A 22,429-nucleotide genomic window follows, 5' to 3' on the forward strand; every position below is an offset into this window, starting at 1 on the left:
TTTAAATTAATCAATTAATTACATTTTCAATAGAAACATCAATTTTGATACACAAGAAAGTTCACAGGATCAAAAATATTATTTGAAGAGAGTTTAAAGTTTTTCAAATCTTCGCTGAGTATTTCGTTAACTTTTGGCGAACCTGTTCAAGACCGGTGGTTGTTGACCGTTGGCAAAAAACGCTCAATCATCAAGCGAGGTGCATTTTCCTGCTGTTCCTACGGTTATTATGACCGAATGGCGTATTTTCTCGATAATTTCCTCCTCTAAGTAATTTAATCTTTAATTTTCCAGTGTAGTTTTTAAATTTATCAAATCTCCACCATGATTATCACAGTTAAAAATTTACAGCAACAGGTTTTTACCGTGGACATAGATGCATCCCAAACGGTAAGAATCCACAACTCACTCCCTCTTGATAACAATCTATCAACGTGGGAAGACCTATTGCGGGCTTTTTTCTCATTTTATTCTTTAAAACACTTTTTTTACCTGTTTGGTCAGCCTTAGAAACTCAAGAGAGTATCAACTTGCTTTCATCCAGCGTTTGTTCGTCCGAATGCTAACCTGTATGTTCGTCTGAACTTTAACCCGAGATTTCATCATGATCATCACTCGATAGTAGTATCATGTTTTCACTTTTATTTGAGTATCCCGCCACTACTATACTCATGGCGGAAAAGTACCAGATGAACTAAATTTATTTTTTGGTATTTGTGACAATATTTATGCGGGAGCAGCAATATTAAATCCTGAGGTTGATAATTTGAACAGTAACAGATAATAACGGATACACCTGGGTTCCATCGACTATTAAGTTCAAACAGGAACTGACACCAGAATTTTAGAGCTCTCTGTCAATGTATTTCTGAGCTTTGGAAAGAAGCGCTGTTAATACTTCGACCTGGTTAAGTGTTAGTCGCTTCTAGTTGTATCTACACATATTTCAGACCTTATTCGGTAGCTCTTCTTTTTACAGTTAGCAGCAATGAAATAACAGGAACTGGCCAGTATTATTCTTCTTGTTGCCTCATCCTCCACTATCTACCTCTTCCTAAGTTTACAGTATTAAGCACGAACTTCGAGAAATTTTTCATTAATTTGATCCCTAACCTAACTTTTTCTCCATGTCCAATTTAGGAGAGCTTGTTGATAAGCTGTCAAATATTTATGTGCGATGAAAGTGTTCAGTACTTTTTCATTTTGCTGCGGGTTCTTTTTTTTGTTGCCCTCTCTGCTTTGTTTACCTTGTATCCGAATGTAATTTTGGATGAATGTACTTATTGCATAATTTTCGTATTCCATTTCTACTCTTCAGGTGAAGCAGCTAAAAGCTAAAATTGAAGCTGAAATAGGAAAAGATTATCCGGCAGACAACCAAAGGCTTATCTATGCAGGTAACTGACTCTATCTCATCCTTTACATCATTCTTCTCAGGATTTTTTTTTTAGGAAGTTCCATTCAAACGTTGGGGAATCCGAAAATTTTAGAGTCAGGGACAGAGATGGCGATTTTTAATTGATTTCTTGCATCAAAAAATCAATTTAATCGGATCGCTCTATAAGGTCGATTTACAATCAGAATCAAATTTTTGAAAAAAAAAAAGAAAAAAAAAAAAACATAATTTCTTGTGTTGATTTGTCACATTAAGTAGGCCTAGATTCTCTGAAACCTGAGTTTCTTTTCAAGTTCAGCTTTTTAGAAGTTGTGCTTTTAGCGCCAAACTTGGGGTTTTAAACGGTTTAAAACTGAGTTGGGAAAAAAAATCCATTTTTTCCGAAATCGATCTTTTAGGATTAAATTGACTTTTTACTAAAAATCCAAATGATTTATTCGAAAAAATTGCCATTCTCAATCAGGGAAAAGCAATAATAGTCAGGGAATTTGATGATGAAGAAATCATGGCAATCCTGTTCAAGTCATTGTTAAAATCATGTATTATTTGTTGCCAAATCGTAAATAATTTTAAGTGAAAAACCCAAGGCAAAATTAACTTACTATGAAATATTTGGAGAAATGAAAGGTTTTTAAAATAGGAAGGCCTCCTTTCCAAGCCACGAAAGCCAATATAGTTGCCTCACTCAAAATTTGCTAAGTTAGATTGGCCTCTATGATCATGGCATCAATTGTCAATTGAAACTAAAGACAATGATCCTGTAATTCGGATTATTTTCATTTAGAATTAATGTAATAAAAATATTAATGATCAGACCTTTAATGTAACACTCAAAATCTCTCGTCAATTTTTAGGTAAAATTTTGACAGATGAATCCGCAATTAGTGAATATAACATTGATGAAACTAAATTCATCGTGGTAATGGTATCAAAAGCGAAACCAAGCACCACTCCGAGCACTGGCAGTGAATCCAGTGCGTCTGCTACTACCACAACAACCACTGCTTCTCAGGGAGACTCAGCGACTACCACTACTACTTCAACTCCTGCACCGGCCAGGTAAGTGTCTTGATATGAATAAATTGGTTTTTATTCTAATTATTGTACTCTTACCGAAGCTTTACATGCTACAATGGACCACTAGACAAGGTACGAATTTCAGCATTCTGATACATGTTTCTTAACCAAAATTTCAAGTAAAATGCGATACGCACAGCAAAAATTACCGAAATCAACTCCTTACGAAGATATTTAATGATTCTTGATGCGTGAATTCAAACCACCCGCTCATGAAAACTCAATGCTCTACGTGATTCACATCGCGCGCTAAACGTTTATCATGATAGTCTCTGCGATATGAAAATCTGAAAACCTCAATCTTGACGGTTTGGCTCAGCCATAGAAAATTTCTTGTGGTTTGAACAACACATGATGGGAAATGAACATTGCTCGATTGAGGAGCTTGCTGAAACCGTTGTAGTGCGCGATTTGACTCAAGTAGAGCTTTGAGTTTCTTGTGAGCGGGCAGTTCAAATTCCTCGTAACCAATGTGAAATAAAAACGTTAATATCTTCGTTAGGAGTTGTTTTCAGTAATATTAGTTGCACGAATCGTGTTCTACGTAAAATTCTGGTAAAGAAACATGTATCAGATTGCTTAAATTCGTACCTTGTCTAGTGGTCCATTGTGAATTAATTATTATTAATACCAGGGACCAGTCCTATGACGCCATTCTGTTGTAAGCAAGTGATTGCAGTGCAGCCTCGCATAGGATCCTCGTAAACTCAGGTTCCTTCCCCCCAAACCTCTTCTCATCCATCGACCGCCTCAAAAGTGAGGTTAAACCGATGATTGAAAAATGACATACGGCGGTTGAATTCCTGAAAAATAAGTATACTTTTGACGTTTGTCCCCTGTTGAAGAGAAAGGGTCTGCCGCTACATACCGTTGGGCAAAAAATTCGATTTCTGGCAGATATATGTGATCCTGCGGACTTTATGAAGTCCAACAACACAATAGCAGTTAGTTGCAAGGATCCTACGTGAGGTCGCAGCACTCATAACTGCTTACGGATTTGTTCAATGGGCCTGTTGCATGCAAGAGATACAGCCGCGCGAATAGACTTTTTAGAGGTTAAATGACACGAAAATTACGATGGTCACATTAAAAAAGTCTGAAATACACTCCTTACTGCGCAATTTGCGTTGTTAGGAACGCGCTTTTTCAAATTTCCCGCGTCTGGGGGCAGTTTTCCAATCACCGGAAACGAGCAAATGGCGGGCTCGGTGATTTCCGGAAGATGCCGAGTCGTTGTTGTTGTTGTTATTTTTTCCTTCAGTTTGTTTACAAACCCAACGTGATCTCCTACAGTGGTCCATATACGCTTTATGCGGTAACCAAATCGATCAACTTTTAAAAATCCAACGCAATCCTTCTACATTTCATTTCACGATGTCACGAGCTCCGATTTTTAGGTTATGTTGTCAGTTTTAGTTGACCGGAAATAGCCGCGAGTTGCCGTTAATTGTTTCCGTTAGAAAACTGCCCCCAGACGCGGGAAATTTGAAAAAGCGCGTTCCTAACAACACAAATTGCGCAGTAAGGAGTGTATTTCAGACTTTTTTAATGTGACCATCGTAATTTTCGTGTCATTTAACCTCTAGAAAGTTTATTCGCACGGCTGTATCTCTTGCATGCAACAGGCCCATTGCTCTTACAGGAGTCCACGGTCCCACAAAACTGGTACCGGCTAATACTTAACGTATCAAAATAAAATATGCTTTTAAGAACTGAGTGTCTTCAGGATAAGTCCATTGGAAATGCACAGTAAATTGATTCTAGATGTTGGAGTTTTTTAGCCAACGTGCGTAAAAAGTTCAGCTTAAAGCTGAAATCTCATTAGAGAGGGATAAAGCTCACACACAAGCACAATTTTCCCTCAAAGAGATGTGTTCACCGCAATCGGTTTGTGTAAATTGATACTGTTAGTGAGAATACAATCAAGTTTTGTCTGTAACCTTAAAATATTTCAAGTTTGTTTAAAATTTATATGAACTATTGATCGTAAAATTTTTGTGGTATTTTCCAGTGAGGAAACAGCTGCTCGCACGGCTCCGTCAAATATATCTGATGCAGAGTCAACATTATTAATGGGTGAGGAATATAACGCTATGGTTCAAAATATTGTTGATATGGGCTACGGAAGAGACCAGGTAAGAAATTTTAGAGTAGATTTATTCATTTAAATCGTGAAGGCCCCTACATCTATGATTGTGTTACTGTTTCCTGTTTTTAAAAGTATCCAATTTTGAAAATTTGGTGTGTCTTTTGACAATAGATGACCTGCTTTAAATTTTACTTGTTATAGCGACTGTATGTGCAACTCACATTAGCCCAGAGCTGTTAAGGAATATCAATGGCTAATTTCAGGGACGACATTTCTCGATGGCAGTGTTTCAAAGTTTCCTTTCCTTCTTTAATTTTGCAGAAAAAAACCAGTGATATTTTTAATACTGCTTGATATTTTCTCAGAATATTCATCATACTGGTTAAGAAAGTCTTGAAAATTCAAGAAGTTACGCTTATCAGTTTTTCAACTGTGAAATGAAGTGTTAATAGAAAATCTGCCACATTGCAAACTGACAAATGTCGTTCATGAGTTTAGCAATTGATAAAGTGTTTTTACATTCAATTGAAATTTAGTTTCTCATGAAACCTTCTCATAAAACTACACTTTCAAAACGGAGAAGAATTATGAAAGTGAGCCCAAATGCAAATATTGATGATAATAACACACCAAAAAGTGTCATATAATCTTGAAAGCCTCCTAGATAGTTATTAAAAGCATGCTCAAAATTAACCTTCCTGCAAGAGCATCACAGGGCCATCTGATGTTGCCTTTATGTTACTATTTCAAGCATCTCCCTGTAAAAAATATAATAAATTGCAGATGTTTAGCATCATTGAATGGCACACATGCTACGTTGGCTGGAAGGTGACAAAATAGGAAATAGACTCAATGAGTCAAAAAAAGCATATAAAGGTTCCAATGACTATCATCAGTGCATCAGAGAAGTTGTTATTTGCTTCCTCTTGACTGTCTTGTACTGTAGATCATTTTCGGTACTTACACAATGCAATGTTTTTGCCCTTTGACACTCTTCCATTGCCATTAAACTGCAGCAGTGCAGCTGCTTCCAAAAGGGAAGGAAATAAGTACCAACATATCTAACATAGTTCTAAATTAATTTTATGTTTTATGTTGTCAACATTTTACAGTTAATGTATTTTTACAGGTTCAAGCAGCTTTACATGCAAGTTATAATAACCCAGATAGGGCAGTTGAGTATTTGCTCACAGGGATCCCCCCCACAACGGACGATCCTGTTGCCTCATCGCCCAATTCCCCTGGCCACGGAGCAGACGGTTAGTTTTTATAGTGTCAATTTTAGCTATGCATTTATTTTTAATGAAGTTGGCGATAAGCAGTGTTACTCTGCATCGGGTGACATGTGAAAAATGCATTAAAAAAGTCAGGATTAAGCATAGAGTACATAGAGTCGTAATGTAAACGGGAGAGCTGGCGCCATGTTCTGCTCGACGAGTTCCGAGCCCGGTGTGCGCCGAGTTCGGGTCACTTTTTCGATACATTTTCGATCCAAAATGGCGGTGTGGAATACATGGTGATTCCTATCTCCTTTGTTGTTGTTGTTGTTGTCATCGGATGGCCGGGTACCCGTGTATCGCAAACAATCGATTATGTATCGAAAAAGTGACCCGGCGTCACACAGGAGTCTCGGAATTCGGGACATGGAAAATGCTTAAAAGTGGCGCCAGCTCTCCCGTTTACATTACGACTCTATGTACTCTATGGGATTAAGAAGACAGCTACTCTAGTTGCAAAAGCATATTTTGATAATTTGAGGTTATAGACCAGCAAAAAATAATCAGATCCATTTGAACACCAAATCTCCACTTCTAGTATAAATAGAAATATCGACCTTTGATAAATACTTAATGATGTCTTTTACTGCGGTGGTTTCATCCATCCTAGTGTCATCCCTATTTTAAGTCGAGAAACAGTTGTAAATGTGTTTATTGCTAATTGATCAATCCAAGGTGGATAAAACCCTGGTCTATTCAACTGCGGTGGATGACGTCATAAACAAAGTTTTTCAAAGAACGATATCTCTGTTAACATCGTGCATAAGAAATAGGCGTTTGGACAGATCTTATGATTTTTGGATAATACACAAGCTTAAACCATTGTAATGTAATTCTGTTACCAGTACAACTGACCATTTGCAATCTACTTTTGAACCCCTTCCCCCCCCCCCCCAAAAAAAAAAAAAACCAATACTGCCAACTTGGACTTGAAAATGAAGAAAAACCTGTGCTTTTCAGAAAATAATCACAAAAAAAGGTTATAAAAATTATTTGAAAAGTCCTGAATTTTTTCTTTTGAAAGCTGAACAAACCATGGTTTTTCTTACTTCTGTTGCTATGCAGCTAGGTCGTTTGTGGTTATTGTGTTTGGAAGTAGCATCCAGGCATTTAACCATTCACCTGCTATCTAGAGGAGATGCTTGGGGGTGCATCTCAAATCATCTTTTTGTCCACTTTTTCCTTTGTAATATAGTACAAATCTCTGGACACTCAAAAATATTAATTGAATATTTGGTGTTTCAGAAGGAGAAGAACCCCTAGCATTTTTAAGATCGCAGCCGCAGTTTCAGCAAATGCGCAATGTCGTACAACAAAACCCAGAGTTGCTAAACGCAGTCCTCCAGCAGATAGGTCAAACCAATCCTGCGCTTCTGCACCTTATCTCTCAAAACCAAGAAGCCTTCGTGCGGATGCTGAACGAGCAGGCGCCGGCTAGTGGTGGCGGAGGAGGCGGTAACACGGGCAGTGGCACTGTTCCAGCTGGTCTCACTGGTGGTGCCACGGCACCTGCAAACACCGTTCCCATTACACCTCAAGATAAGGAAGCAATTGAGAGAGTAAGTCCCTTCGTTAACCCATAGACTTGAGATTTAATTTGACTCTGCCGGGCCAGGAATTAGTATTTACTTGGGCAAAAATCAGTAACTTTGAACACTTCAAAATAATCCGAAAACTCCCTCTCTGAGGTTAAAAATCGATATAATAAGCATTTACAATACAGAATTCGAGAAAAATCGTAAAAACCGATTATAAAAAGGTTTTTTTTTATTGTTATTCATCGCTGTCTAAGTCACAAAAACCGCAAAATTAGCGAAAATCAAAAAATTTTGAGGTGATTTCATGTTCAAATGTACAGTAATATAAAATACTGTAACAAAGCAAGAAATTACCGTACACGATAAGACATAGAATGAACATACTACTCATATTAACATTGATGAGAATGATATCTACAGGAGAATAGCCGAAGAACTGCAGACAATTAACGGATAGCTCTCAGCCATTTATTTGAATTGTATACATAAACGTATGTATTTGTCCCCCGGCTGACAAAATGGCGTAACTACACATCGAGATGAGCCTGTAAAAGCATTGAATTGTTTGGACGACTGGGTTCATTGCAGGATGTAGATACGCCTTCATGTCAGGAGAGCAACGTATTCATTTGAGCATGAGCTTATTTTTCTCTTTTTCTCTCCCCCCCCCCCCCCCAAACAATCAAGCTTATTAATAGGTTATTATTTTAATATTTTTTGCATTTACTTTCTGTTTCAGCTTAAGGCTTTGGGTTTTCCAGAAGACCTTGTAATTCAAGCATATTTCGCTTGCGAAAAGAACGAAAACTTAGCAGCCAATTTCTTACTATCGCAGAGTCTTGACGACTAAGACTGACCTAGGTGCCCAATTTTTATCTTCTTTAATATTTGGTTTCCATCTGCTGAATATGCAGTTGACTAATGCTCTTTAATCCTTCATTCTCTCCTTTGCCACTTCAAATTTCGAGTTGTTTGTACGATAACGCCACATTAAAAAAATTTATATGATGATCAGACTTCTACCTTAATAGCTTGCGCATCAATATTTTAACTAACCAAAGAGCACAAAAAAAAAATTTGTTTTATCGCTTACTTTTAGAAATGTTATTCCATCTAGTATCAAAAACAAAATACATTGCTCATCAAAAGAGCACATGTAAGGAAAGTAATGTGTCTTTATCAAAAAGCAGAAACATATCACTTTTCTCTAAAAACTTATCAACATATTTGCCTACATCTCTCATCACACAACTCAAGTTAAACAAAAAAAAACAAGAAATTAGTCCATTTTATCTCATTATTCTACTAACTTTTTTAAAAAAAATTTCTCGTAAGAAAAACGAGCACAGTTTCATGCTCCAAAACATGTATGATGAAAGTCATTTTCGCTATTCAATTACTATATTAGACCATGTTTCAAATTTCTTTAGCCCTTGAGACTTAAAAATTGCATTCTCCTTAGCTCTCATATGTAACCTCGTGGGTGTTTTTTTGCCTGGAGAAGATTTTCCATAGAGAAATTCTAGAAAAATTTTGAGAACCAAAAGAAGAGAAAATTTCAAAGTTAGAGCATAGTTGAAGCTCTGAAAAGGTGAAAATGCAAACTTTTAGGTCTTTATTATCATAAATACAGTCCTTTATCCGAAGGATATTTATCTACTTTATTTTATCAAATTATCATCTTGAAAGTTTTTAATCTCATAAGGCAAGGGAGAGTATTCCCGTGCCAGTGAAATCTAAGGTAGGTAGAACAAAGAAGAAATCCAGCCATCATCAGGGATGATTTTAATTGTTCTTAAACTTTGTTGAGTGTGGTTGTTCTTTAAGAAAACTTTTTCAGTTTTCAAAGAGAAAAAAATAAGAATTCACTCTCACTCATTAGGAAGGTCTGACCATGGTTTCCCTTTATTCTACTTGCCTTGGTTATCACTGCTCTTATTCACAACTAAGAAGCTTGATAACGGTTTGGAATCCATGATGAAAATTGGGATAAAAAATTTGATATTGATTATGAGGAACCATAAAATTGTTATTGTAAAAAAGTAAGGTAATGAAATCAGGGAGCATTCTCTTGCTGGTTTATTTTTTGTACAGTCACTTATCAAAAGTGAATTTGGTTGTTCAGTTTCTTTAAGAGTTATTCTTTCTTTATAAGCAGGCGAAAATCTTATCGATACTCCAGTTCAGCTGAAAATGTTATTTTATGCAGTTTTTGCATAAAACTGTTAATATTCATGATTATCACCTGTTTTTGTTTCATCCTTAGCCCTCATTGAAGTTTAAATCCTCCCATTTTACTTAAAACCCCCCTCCCTTTATTTTTCTCTCCGCCTTGCATCCGATTGATTCGTCTTTAAAATATGCACACTCTATTCATCATTATTTCTTTGCAGATTTTTCGCTCCATTTTATTTTTGGTTTGACTATTGTAACATTAGGTATAAGCTTACCATTTTGGGTTAATAAACTGTAATATATTCTGAAAGTTTTGACTTACTATTTTACCCAGCTCTCAATGTTGTAAGATGAAATATTGACGATGAAACTTTCAAACCACGTATCTGGGTTTGCCACATCGCAGACTTCCTGTCATACTTTATTTTTTAGATGGAAAACTACTCAACGTCAATTCTTGAAAACTTCCGTGATTTTCCCTCTGTATGTAAAAAAAATCTTTGAAAACTTCAAGGAATGATATTGGTTTGTTCTCCATCACAAAAATAAAATGGGAGTGGAGAATGGGATTTTTGAACACCGCAAACTAGATACATAGTCTGGTAGTTATTATATACACGGTCTGTATAATATCCTTATAATTTCAAAGGTGTTTATCCTAACAAGGTAGAATAAAATAAGAAGAAGGTAACACGAATAAAAACAATTTATTCAATTCAAAATTCAATAACTAAAAAAAGAAAAAAAAAACGAAAAAAAAAATTATTAGAAAATAATTTGTTGTGGCATTTCAATGATATGTTAAGTTATTGCATTTATCAATGCAAGTAGCAATAGCACTTAAGTAAACTAAACAACAGCGTCAGTTAAAATTAAAATTTCAACGAGAACAACAACAACACTTAGCAAGCAATTACAACTAACGATCGGAGAAACCTTATCAATACAGTTCCCTCCTAAATCTAGAGAAAGTTCGGAAGTAATTCAAGTATTTTGATTTCTCGTTGCAGTTGCATTAAGTCGATGTATTGGCACTCAACTGTTGTGTTTTGATTTTACCTTCTTTTTTTTGAGTGACCAGCAAGATCCCTCAGGATTCATGAATTGATCATCTTAAAGATGTAGAAAAATGATCCATAACAAGAGGGTAGGAGGATTCTAGGTTTTGCCTTCCTCTCAGTTTTTTATTTTTAGTAAACAACCTGACAAACCTCACTAGGAAGGAAGGGTGCCCTAATTTCTTAATCAATAGGTATGAAATTGAGCTAGGACATGGTTCGTGCAGCCTTGAGAATTGGAAACCATGCACTTTTAAAGCACTGTTAACAAAATTCTCAGGCATTTTTCAACAATGCCTACGAATACTAGAGAAGAACTAAAACTTTTTGTGTAATTTTTCCCAGACGTACGAATTTCTCTCCATATCGAGCGTCCTAGTCAGGAATTTCGGGAACTCTTTGAAAAAAAATCACGATTTTGTTCGCAGATAGGATGTGTTTCTAAACAATCTATTTGGAATCAAATGTTTTGATATTCCTTAAAAGATAGAATTTATTGTGATAATTATCATGGTAATTAAGGTATTTTTCAAGGACATACTATGAAATCAGGCACATTCAAGGTGATAAAAAACAATTGAGAAATCGAGCTTTTTTGAGGCCGCACGAATTATGTTGAAGACCCAAGTTTTCAAACCCCAGACAAGGTAGTTCAAACTTTCAGCAAGGCTGAAGATGAGATTTTTTTCCATTGTGTCCAGTCTCAATGTCTTGGTTTCTGAATCCTTCAGCAGATTTTCAGACGAGAAATTAAAACACATTTTGATAGATTTCTGTAAATTAATATACAGAGATTATTTTGGCAGAATATTCCATTCTTTTACAAAGCAAATTAAATACAAGGTAAGACGTTAATGAAAAATATAATTTTGAAATTCATGACAGAATCCAATATTAATTTAAAAATTTCAACATTGGTAATTGAAACCCTTACAACTCTTTCTTTCGATGGCAATCAAAATAGGTAGTTATAAAAAGTTCCTCCAAAGACTCAGGGCAAAATTAATTTGTGCTAAAAATCCTCTTATAAAAATATGCGTGAGCAAACAAGGAATGCTCAGGATGGCTGAAATTTAAAATTACAGCCACACCGATTAGAGGTTTCATAGGACTAGAATTCACCTGAATGGGATCATGAAGTTAAATATTAGGGCATCATCCTGAAGGATTAGCGAGATGACGAACAAAGCTATGGGAATATTCGGCAGAATAAATAGTTTAACTGTCGTAGTCTTACAGAACATACATTTTGGGTGGCACGCCTTCCCATCGCGTTGATCCAATAAGAAATGACTGAACAATGGTAATTAGGTTGAGATAGCTCACACTCATCATCATCATCATCATCATCATAATTATTTTATCATAAGTAATAAAAAAAAATTTGATTCAGTCACTAAAAATCATGGTTCCAAATAAAGTTTCTCTATACTTCGAAACTTTAAGAAAATTGGCAAATCAGTGAGAAAAAGAGGAACAAAGATCAAAAAAATCTCTAAAACTGGCCAGAAGACCAGATTACAAATAAACATCATCTTGATCAGTGAAACTAAGAGATTTGAAGCTCTGTGCATTGCAGAAATGATAAAAAAAAAAGTGACAAAAGATATAAAAAAAACGCCTCCGTCAATTTTTTTTTCCTGAATAGATTTCACAGTTATGTAGCAGCTCCTACATTCCAAAAATATTTTTACAAATAAATAAACATTTGAATGCGTAATCTAAATGCAGGCTAAAGACACATGTGCTGTTCTATTAGATACAATTATATTTCTTAAAGAAGAAAAAAAAAATACCGACTTGAAGCTGAGAAAGTACCTAACATTCTCCGGTGATATATTCTTCACCAAGTCAAATTATAGTCTTGTATTCACATGTAAATGGAGCGATAGCTCCCTTCTTTCTACATGAATCAATCAGGCTTACTCTTCATCCAATCACTGTACATAATAATTTGAATCAGAATTTTACAGATTATTTTATCAACCATTCTGGGAAAAACTTTTGCACAAAATTTAAAACAATCAATACTTTGCAATACGACTTGTGAAGCCAAACTGGTAAAAATTTTGACATCGTCTCTTCTTAATCTGATGCAATAACTAAGAGTTATAAATCCTCCAAGTTGATCTGAAAGGTATTCTCTAGAAAATTTTCCGAAAGTTAAAAATTCATCAGTGGTAAATCATTGGTTTCCAAAAATATTATTGACCATCCAAGTAAAAACTAACGGTTCGTATGATACCTTAGGATACGTAGTCTTTATTTATTATTCAGCTAGAAAAAAAAACTTAAAAAAAACTGGTCTGGTATTTTCCTAAATTGCTCTTTTCTGGCAAATTCCATCGAAGACACCGTGACGGATGCAATGCTCAAAATAAGTGTTCCCCGATTGAAATAAACTAAGTCACTACTGGTACAAAAACTGGCGTGAGTCAATTTCTAGTCGAAAAATAATCATACAACTTCGTCAAGGCCGAGGAATTTTACATTTGCACTAATTTTCATTTTTGAATTTTTTCTCTCTCTCCTCACGAATCTAAATGAGTTACTCCAAAATTTTCCCGGAGATTTTTTGGCCAAACCCTCTGGCTTCGGAACGATTCTGAGCATTCAATAATAGAATAATACATCAAATTGTAATGTAAATATCTGTGGAATGAATATAATGTATGTACATGTATATTTTTTCTTACCTCAATAATGTTTTCACAATCAATATTTTGCTTGAATATCCTTAAAAGCTGTTGAATTTTGAGATGAGAAAATAGCTGTTTGCTTTGTAGTTCAACTTTTCCAAAAAAAATATGAAATCATAATTTTTTCCCCTATTACAATCTACTTGTGCTGCATTAAAATGTGCTAAATCCAATTTTTTTGGTTTAAAAAAAAAGGAAACCAACATATTAAAATATCCTTGCGTGATGTTTATGGAGTGACAAAATTAATTTGCTAGCAAATGTCAGACAAAATCTCTCATTTCTGAAACCTTACTATGAGTTTGAAACTAATACAAGTTTATTTACATGTTCTAAAGGTTTCATTAGTTCCCTTTCTATATTTTTAAATAAGTTTCAGCTACATCTAAAATTGATGAGCAATTTTGAGAAAGCAGTCAAGAATAGTGGTCTAGAACAATCGATGTGAGAAATTATAACAAGTGTTACAAAGAACTGATTTTCCAAAAGACTTACGTCGGAATGCAACAACTATCTGATAGCAACTAGAATGTAATTGAACTACTGGAGATCATACAATTCTCGCTTGTGAGGTAATAAATATGTTTACAATACATTACTGAGGGTGAGATGCCCAGAAATAGGTTGAACAGTACAGCAAGGGAGGTTCCCGAGTTTAATGAAAACCATTAACTCATACAGAATAAATACAACCTAACTTAATAATTAACCAAGACATACTTCTTGGCTATTATCGCAAAAAAAATTTAGAGAGAACTAGATCCTCAAAGTGCCTTGCTGTATTATTCTCTCAGGGATCTTTTTTGACCTACTACAACTATTTTACGACTCGGGGCGGTTTTTGAAAAGAGCTTCTACAACACTTTCATCTGCTAGCGTAGAGATATCCCCAACGTTTCTGTCGTTGACAGCAATTTTTCGCAATATCCTGCGCATAATTTTCCCCGAACGAGTTTTGGGGAGACCAGGAGCATACTGGATTACATCAGGAACGGCAAAAGCTGCAATCTTCTCTCGCACTGAAATGAAAGACCGAAACTAATTAGGAAAAAAACAAAACGGCAAATGCGTTTGATATTTCGCAATGAATTAGTTTGCTTGCAAAATCTGGGCTTTTTGAGATATTTTTAGAATTCAATATCATAGCTCCTCGCAGTTGACAAGGCATAGAGATTTTATATTTACGGATAAAAGCATAAAAAACAGAGGAAAATAGGGAAAAAAGCTGAGAACATGATTTGGCCTTTTAATAAGAATTATAAGCAAAAAATATGAATGGTTTTAATGATATCCTGTCTTTTCTTTCTTCATTTGAGCACAAGAAAAAAGCCTCCCAAAAAGTTGACCCTTTCTATGAGGCCCATATGGAGAATTTTTATGAGACCTTAAATGAGAAAAGTTTCGACTATAATTGAGTCTGTGAGAACGGAACTGTGTGACTGCAATAGGTACTAAAAAAAAAAAAAAACCCTGCATTAACAATCAAATGATACCAAATTTCCTCTTGGAGAATATTTATTTTTAACGGAAGTTTTGAATACTCTCCAGGGCCGTATTTAGGGGGCGGCAAATTTTACAATTTTTTTAGATGTTGGTAAAAAAAATAGGATGCAGAAAAAAAATTTCAAACGAAGAAGGCGACAAGATCTCTCATTTCCTGAGAGTATAGTAATTTCTAATTTTGTAGTCTTTCGGTGATAAAAATAAGACAGCACCCTTAATTAGGCAAGTTAAGAGAGAAATCAAACACGCAATCTGGCCTGGAACGGCGCGGCGCAGAGAGCAATGATGACGAGGACTTGAGATGAAAAGGAGAAGCCCTCGGCGCGGCGGTCGGCATGTAACATATATTAGCGCCTACATAACTGCATAGATACTTCACGCATTGCGTCAAGCACAGTGCAGTCAGCGCGGCACGGCGGCGACGAAAGTTAAGATTATTAAACTACATTTATGTTTATTCTTTCATAATTTTTTTTTCATTCATTTCTTATAAATGGAAGACTTTGTCCACACAGAGATAGATTTACAGAACTTAACTTTCGCAGCATAGTTCCGTGAACTTTAGCTAGTAGTGTTGACAGGGCTTTCACAAAAAATGTGTCCAACACGAGTAAACACGTTTCATGTACCCTTCCCCCACCAACACGTTCACTTGATGGTTTTTATTGATGTTTCAAAACGAATGAGAAGGGGGCGGCAAAATACAGGTGGCCCATGGGCCACAAGGAGGTAAATCCGGCCTTGATTCTCTCCCTTAAAATTTTTAGAAACTTCTGATAAAATTACGAACACAATTCTCAAGAAAATCGAAAGAAAACTAATTACAAAATTTCTCATAATTCGTGATTCGTCAAAGAATATTTGGCAACGTCTGAAGGCTCGTAGGACGTTCTTCCTCAGCACAGCAGCATAGCTAAACTATCAATCAATGCAAATTGATTACAGATACTAACCTGACTGCTTGAGCTCTTTGACTAGGGTATCAGAGAATTCAACGCCTTGGTTAGGTGTAACGAAACAATAGAGGCATTCGCCTTTCGTTGCATGTGGCCGCGCAACAACTGCAGCTTCTGCGACTGATGGATGCTCTGTTAAAAGTGCCTCGACTGATGCTGTAGACATAAGATGACCAGAAACATTCAGCATGTCATCCACTCGACCAGTTATCCACAAATACCCATCTGCATCTCTTCTTGCACCTGTAATAAAATAAGTAATATTAGGAATACTTCCTCCAGGCTGCTATGAGCCTCAAGTACCTATACAAATTTATAATTGCTAAAAAATGTAACTCTGGAGAATCTCATTTTTTAAGTCACCCCTGACATTGGGTAACTCTTAGAGGTCTTGCTTTCACTAATGTTCAAGCAAAATATTGTTGTTATCAATGTGCTGCAGAAATCAGCAAGATCTTACTTCAACTTGAGAAGGAAGATTACTACCATGTTAAGGAAGAGCGCCGTATGAACATTCGAGAGTTGCCAAATTTCCTTCAATTAAATGCTTATTTTTGAGGCAAGTTATGAATATTTTTTCTTGAAATTTTCAGACACTTTAGATCAAATTACAAACAAAGTTATCTGCGAAATTGGTAGAAAAATATTAAAAAAATGTCCTAAAAAATAGTGATTTGCCATAGGAAACTTGGCAACGCCTTATGGCTCATACAGCGTTTTTCCTTAGCACTTATGTCTATTGGTAGAGATGATTCTGCAGACATTTCTGATAGAAAAATGATTCCGCTATATGCAAACGGTGCTCCTTACAGAGCATGATTTAACTCGACCTCTCACTCCTTGTTTGGGCAGCGTTCAGCAAAAGGGAGTCAAGTATTATTTTCAAAGGAGGAAACTGGTTGGGAAAAATTTTGAGCTCTCTAAAATTAATTTTAGGGCTACAATTTCTTCTTTTCCTTGCATGTTTCACGACCATCTTTCTAAAGTCAAGCAAATTACTGAGTCCGTTAAACATATTTAAGTTAGTGATGTGCAAAAATTTAACTAGGAGTTTTTTTTTCGCACTGAACCTTGCAGCATAAATGAAACTTCAAACCTTTATTTTTCCCTTCCAAGTTCATGTGACTTGATTCCTATTTACTAGATGCTGCCTAGTTGTAGATGTGAAGTGCTGTGTTGGAAATGCAAATTTTGGAAATGAGGACCAACTTTTTGTGTTTTCTCCTAAAAAGATTTCTTTTTCGACTTCCTGGGTGCAATCAGTTCACTTTTCCTTTAAAAGCTATGACTCTCTCTATTTTTAATACATCAGGTAACTTTAAATTCAGACCCATTAATTATAGCCGAAAAAAATTTCATTAGTAATTAAAGAGGTAATACTAGGCAGAAGAAAAAATAATTACCATCTCCGGTGCAGTAGTAACCAGGGAACCTCGAGAAGTATACAGACTCAAAACGCTCATGGTTTCCGAACAGCGTTCGCATGATTCCAGGCCATGGCTGTTTAAAGACTAGATAACCTTCACCCTCACCTTCAATTAGTTCACCTTCCTCACTGAGTAATTCAGGGATGACTCCAAAGAAGGGGAAAGTCTGCGAAAAAACGAATAGAATGTGATCAGACCACGTAATTGATTCAATTTCCTTCTAAATGTCAGAACTACCTATCCCATTGACTCCAAAAAATTTAGACACTGTACAAAACTGGCAAGGGGTTAACATTGTGAATCCTACCTCGGTTCCTATATGGTGGCAAGGCTACATATCGATGGTAGAAGAGCAAAACCACGAATTGCAGCGTTTCAAACTTTCTGCTCCTATTTTATTTTTTGAAGAGAAACAAGCCAGCTTAATAGCTTGAAATTTATATAGAATATTCTGAAATCAGAGAAGAAACATTCTCCTTAAAAAAAATCTCAGGTAATAAAAAAGACTTTTGGGAGCCCCTTGAAGTTTTGACGGGACCGCCATGAAACGATGCAAGAGCTCAGGGGGTTGTATGGGTGGTACAGGACTTTTGGATCACCCTGTATGATAGCAAATTGATTCTTACAGCAGATCCAGGTTTCATTGGTGTGGCGCCAGGGAGAGGAGTGATGACATGTCCACCTGTTTCTGTTTGCCAGAAAGTGTCGGATATCGAACATTTCTCACCTCCAATGAGGTTGTAAAACCAATACCAAGCCTCTGGATTGATTGGTTCTCCTACGGAACCAAGGACTTTTAAGGAACTCAAATCATACCTGAAACAAATGTTTAACGATCACTGTGGATTAACTCCGTCATAAATACTTAAAAGTATTTTATTTATTAGAAATTAGTATATCAGCCTGAATGATAAAACGGCTGAATGCAAGTCAAATTAGAAAAAATTACAAAACAAAGAATTAGTAATTTAAAAAAGCTTGCTTGGTGCAGTATGCATTTTGTTGGAAGTGTTCTTTTAATTTATTAATAAATAAATTTGGAGACTCAGTTTCGACGAAAAGCTCTTTCAACTCCTTAGGTAATTTGTTGAAATACCCACGGTGAGGTAATTTAGAGGTTTTAACATATCCTGGTAAGGAATAAGACAGAGGTCTGACATATAATGTAATAAAGTATGAAGAGTCTGAAAAGTATCTGACTAAACTGTGCAGAGAATTGATGGTAAATTTGATAAAACTAAAGAGGATACTCTCAGATTGCATAAATAAAGCACAACTCTTGATTGAAATTCTGACTACCTGAAATGCAGTGCAGCTGCGGGTAACAGCTCATATTGATGGTGAAACTATGTAAATGATCGTCTAAATAATTGCGGTGACGAAAATTTTCGCTCCTTCTTTGTGTCTTTCAAAGAGTGGGGCTGCATATTCTTCAGCAAAATTTTCAGAGAACAATCTCTCAAGGGAAAAGGAAAATTACACATAATTGGACGTATTTCTATCAAACGGAACTAAGTGCCAATTTGAGTTCCTTTTGAGGAATTTAGAATCCCGAATAGCGCGTTCTGTCAAACGGACCTAAGCGCCATGGAAAAGCAAGATGAAGTCATAGCAACTCACTACGTTGAGGAGCTACTCCGTAATTTTTTTAATCAAAGTTCCTTTACGACTAAAATATAAACTTTTAGATTTTAAGTATAATTGGCATGAAAGTTAAACTGTGCAAGGATGCTCTTTCTCTCTTTTGAATTGTCTAGGCATTTATCAGACCTATGTCTTATTCTTCACCAGGATATGTTAAAACCTCTAAATTACCTCACTGTGGGTATTCCTGATATTTACTACAATGCTTAATATGAATTTAAGTATTTGCTGAAGTTGACTTACTTTTTTACAGGTTCATCGCCAAACTTCATCAACGCTCGAATGGCTGTAGGGGCCGTGTAAAATTGGTTCACCTTATATCGTTGAATCACAGACCAAAACCTGTCATTGCTTGGGTAAAATGGCGTGCCTTCAAACTGGAAAGGACGCAATAAAAAAAAAAGAAAAAAAAAAGAAAGAGGAAAACCGTTAAATAAATTCTAAATTAGAGACATACTTAAAAGAATATTCTTACTTCTCTTGCTTTCTTAAATGACTACCTAGATCTTTGGCTTAAAAAAAGTGTGCTTGGGGAAAATACAGTGCATGAGGGGTTGTTTATAGGTCTAATTTTTTCTTCAAATATCTGCGTATTTAGAAACTGCTCTTCAAAAGTAGTGTATATTGAATTATGAGCTCATTTCTTGTCATACCAAAAAAAAAAAAAAAAAAAAATTCTTACGGTCTTGGAACCCAACTGAAACTTGAGAAACTACTTTGGAAAAAGTGAGAAATTTTAAGTGAGAGCTAGTTTCATAAAAATATAGATTTATAGGGAAGAGAAATAGCTTCAACTAAAATGATGAAGAAAAAAATTCATGAAAATTATTCAGAACAAAAACAAATACAATTTCTTACAATAACAGAAGTTGCTCCATTTGCAAGGGGTCCATAGACAACATATGTGTGACCGGTGATCCAACCAATATCTGCGGTGCACCAGTAAACATCCCCAGGTTTGTAATCAAACACATACTTGTGGGTTGTTGCAGCGTACAGTAAGTAACCACCTGTCGTGTGTAAAACACCTTTTGGCTTGCCTGTTGAACCACTGAAACAGAAATTGAGGATTTTACATCACAATTTAACGGGTAAGACTTCTGTTAACTGCTGAAGATGTTTTGATACTTTTAACTGAGTCACACAACAGTAATTCTGCGATACATTGAGGGATATTTTGGTTGTTTTGCATTGATTTCATTTTCTAGACTGCTCCTCATATAGAACAAAACGAAATCTAGAATATAAAAATAGTAAATGTGGGAGGTGACAGACTGAGAACTTATAGAAGAAGAAACAAAAAATAACATTTTGTCTTATTTGATGTCGTTGACAAAGATACTTTTATTTTGTTGGCTTGTTGTTTCATGTCTAGGTGCTCCATCCACCTGTAGATGCACAAAAATTCAAAAATTGCTATTATGATTACGGTTCAAGAAGAATTTAATTTTTCCATCAATGGAAAAGAAAAGCTCTCTTACTTACAAAGATAAACAGAAATAAAATAAAAAATTATGAATATCATTATTTTAAACGGTAGATACAGGGTCTGAGGTGGGTATTTTATAATCATTTTATACTTTGAAAATAATAAACAGTTTTTGTGACAATATTATGAACAATAGACAATTAAAAAATATGCAATGAAAGGTGATCAACTTGTTCTTCATTTTAAGTCAGCAGTTAAAAATTTCGTTTGGTCAAACCTATTACCTTGTGTAAAGCATGAATAATGGGTCTTCAGCGCTGACCCAGACAGGATAGCAGAAGTCTGATGCTTCCTCCATTTCTTCATGCCACCAAACGTCTCGACCCTCTACCCACTCCACATCTTGACTTGAGCCGTTAACTCCATTCACCTTGTTGTTATTGGCCGAAATCGAAGCGCTCAATCTTGAAAGGTGTTTCACAACAACACAAGTTTCAACTTCATGGCCCATTTTCTTGCATCCCTCCAGGGCTGTAAAACAGTTCAGAAGGTAAGTTCATTGATAAAATATAATTAAGGAGCAAAGATTGAAAACAATGATGTGGCTACATGATGAACATTTATCAAAATTCTGATATTTCAGGGAAACATAATTCCAAAAAAAAAGTGCTAGCAAAGGAGAAGAAAAAGTAGGTATTATTTTAAAATTGATGGGTGTAGACACGTTTCTTGCTATGAGAAAAGAGTGAAAATTATTCCGGTATAGGATACTGTAAATGAAAGAAAATTTAAAGAAACTTTAAGGGAAAAGTTCTTGCTCAAGATTCCTGATCGGCCTTTCTACAAGAAATGAATTAATGTACTTATAAAGCTTCCTTTCAAATCAGTTACCCACGGTGGTTACTCAGTAAATGTGTACAAATTTTATCCCTGAAAGCACTGATAAGCTTCTCTAACAAAATTTGCAAACATTGAAAATCGAGATATAAGTAATTAATAGGTAATTAATGTGTTTTTGCAATGGAGTCATCAAAAGTGCAAAAGGTGTACTGAATGTTTCAATGAGAAGTAAAAAAAAGGGTGACAACTTCTTACCAGCATCACAGATGTCCTTAAGTTTGAGAAGTTTCTCTCCTCGATACACGAAGTCAGCTGTGATCAAGACTTTAGCTTGACAGTCATGCATTCTCTCTGCCAGTGAATCTTTTGAGAATCCTGCGAACTATAAATGACAAGAAAATTAGAAAGCAGCAAGATAATATGTACAGAAAAAAAAATGAATTTCTAAAAGTTTTACAGAGCAGCGAACGGATGAACTCAGCTTATCTACATTCAAACAGGAAAAGTTCGGTGATGGTGGTGGGAGGGGGGGGGGGAGATGTCACAAAACTCCTAGGTCACCCAAAAAATGTGCATAATCGAATCCCTCCTCCTCCAATTCATACCAAAAAAAGAGAGAAAAGTTCTTATTTATACCCAAAAAAAAAAAAAAAAAAAAGAAACCAATCTTACATCTTGATTCTTTGTCGATCGAAACACTAGCCATTCTTGAATGCGCTGGACGAGACTAATTGAACTGTATTTTGCAATTTGGAACTATATATTCTGCCCTAGTAAAAATTGGCGATAAGAGCTGCGTTTCAAAATACCATAGGAATTCTTATAGCCGGCTAAACAAGGCTACAGAAAATCATATAGCTGGCCGTAGAATGCGGAGAAAATCATACGGCCGGGCTATACGAAGCGATAAAAAATTATGCAGCTGGGCTATATTTCCTATCGCCGGGCTTTACACTTTATTTCCTGGCTGTTGCTTTTTCGCCATCGATTATAAAAGGCTATAAGAAATTGTGTGGAAATTCGAGTGCTTTGGAAATCATTAAGTTGGATACGGAACCACCTTAATATTTACAAAACACACATTATATTTTCCTTTAATACATATTTTTTTTCATCAATTAAAATGAGAATAATCCATACACGATGCGCAAACATTTCAAAATCATGAGTTGAATAACGTTGACTCCGCCAGATTAAATATTAGAGCCTAACACAAAGCGGAGCGGCGCGGCGACGCACTGGCGCCTACAAACCTAACAGGGATACTTCACGCATTGCGCAACGCGTGAAGTATCCCTGTTAGGTTTGTAGGCGCCAATGC

The 22,429-nt window shown here is 35.7% G+C and overlaps 2 protein-coding genes across 4 annotated transcripts in view; one reads left to right on the forward strand and one right to left on the reverse strand.

Moving 5' to 3' along the window:
- Positions 1-174: 174 nt before the first annotated feature.
- Positions 175-9,862, forward strand: Rad23 (UV excision repair protein Rad23). Its single transcript, XM_019062260.2, has 7 exons — positions 175-390; positions 1,319-1,397; positions 2,251-2,455; positions 4,485-4,608; positions 5,692-5,821; positions 7,085-7,398; positions 8,117-9,862. The coding sequence occupies exons 1-7, from the start codon at positions 325-327 to the stop codon at positions 8,225-8,227; spliced, it is 1,029 nt and encodes a 342-aa protein (XP_018917805.2). The 5' UTR covers positions 175-324; the 3' UTR covers positions 8,228-9,862.
- A 378-nt stretch (positions 9,863-10,240) lies between these two features.
- The window catches only part of AcCoAS (acetyl coenzyme A synthase), a 73,812-nt gene continuing 61,623 nt past the window's right edge, over positions 10,241-22,429 (reverse strand). For all 3 annotated transcript variants that reach the window (XM_072305257.1, XM_019062261.2, XM_072305256.1), the window contains exons 3-10: positions 21,364-21,490; positions 20,553-20,799; positions 19,698-19,890; positions 19,083-19,216; positions 17,822-18,011; positions 17,172-17,361; positions 15,766-16,011; positions 10,241-14,328 (exon numbers count right to left, since the gene is read on the reverse strand). In XM_072305257.1, coding sequence (XP_072161358.1) covers positions 14,132-14,328; positions 15,766-16,011; positions 17,172-17,361; positions 17,822-18,011; positions 19,083-19,216; positions 19,698-19,890; positions 20,553-20,799; positions 21,364-21,490 — 1,524 coding nt within the window. In that variant the 3' untranslated portion in view covers positions 10,241-14,131. The remainder of the gene's footprint in view (positions 14,329-15,765; positions 16,012-17,171; positions 17,362-17,821; positions 18,012-19,082; positions 19,217-19,697; positions 19,891-20,552; positions 20,800-21,363; positions 21,491-22,429) is intronic.

This window comes from Bemisia tabaci, chromosome 10 (genome assembly GCF_918797505.1).
Source record: "Bemisia tabaci chromosome 10, PGI_BMITA_v3".
In the NCBI taxonomy this organism is placed as follows: domain Eukaryota; kingdom Metazoa; phylum Arthropoda; class Insecta; order Hemiptera; family Aleyrodidae; genus Bemisia; species Bemisia tabaci.

Excerpts from the sequence above, each read along its gene's own strand:
- Rad23 (XM_019062260.2), top strand. The coding sequence starts at position 325 with ATGATTATCACAGTTAAAAATTTACAGCAACAGGTTTTTACCGTGGAC. Across the intron at positions 391-1,318 it reads ACATAGATGCATCCCAAACG|GTGAAGCAGCTAAAAGCTAA; the intron begins GTAAGAATCCAC and ends TCTACTCTTCAG. Across the intron at positions 2,456-4,484 it reads TCAACTCCTGCACCGGCCAG|TGAGGAAACAGCTGCTCGCA; the intron begins GTAAGTGTCTTG and ends GGTATTTTCCAG.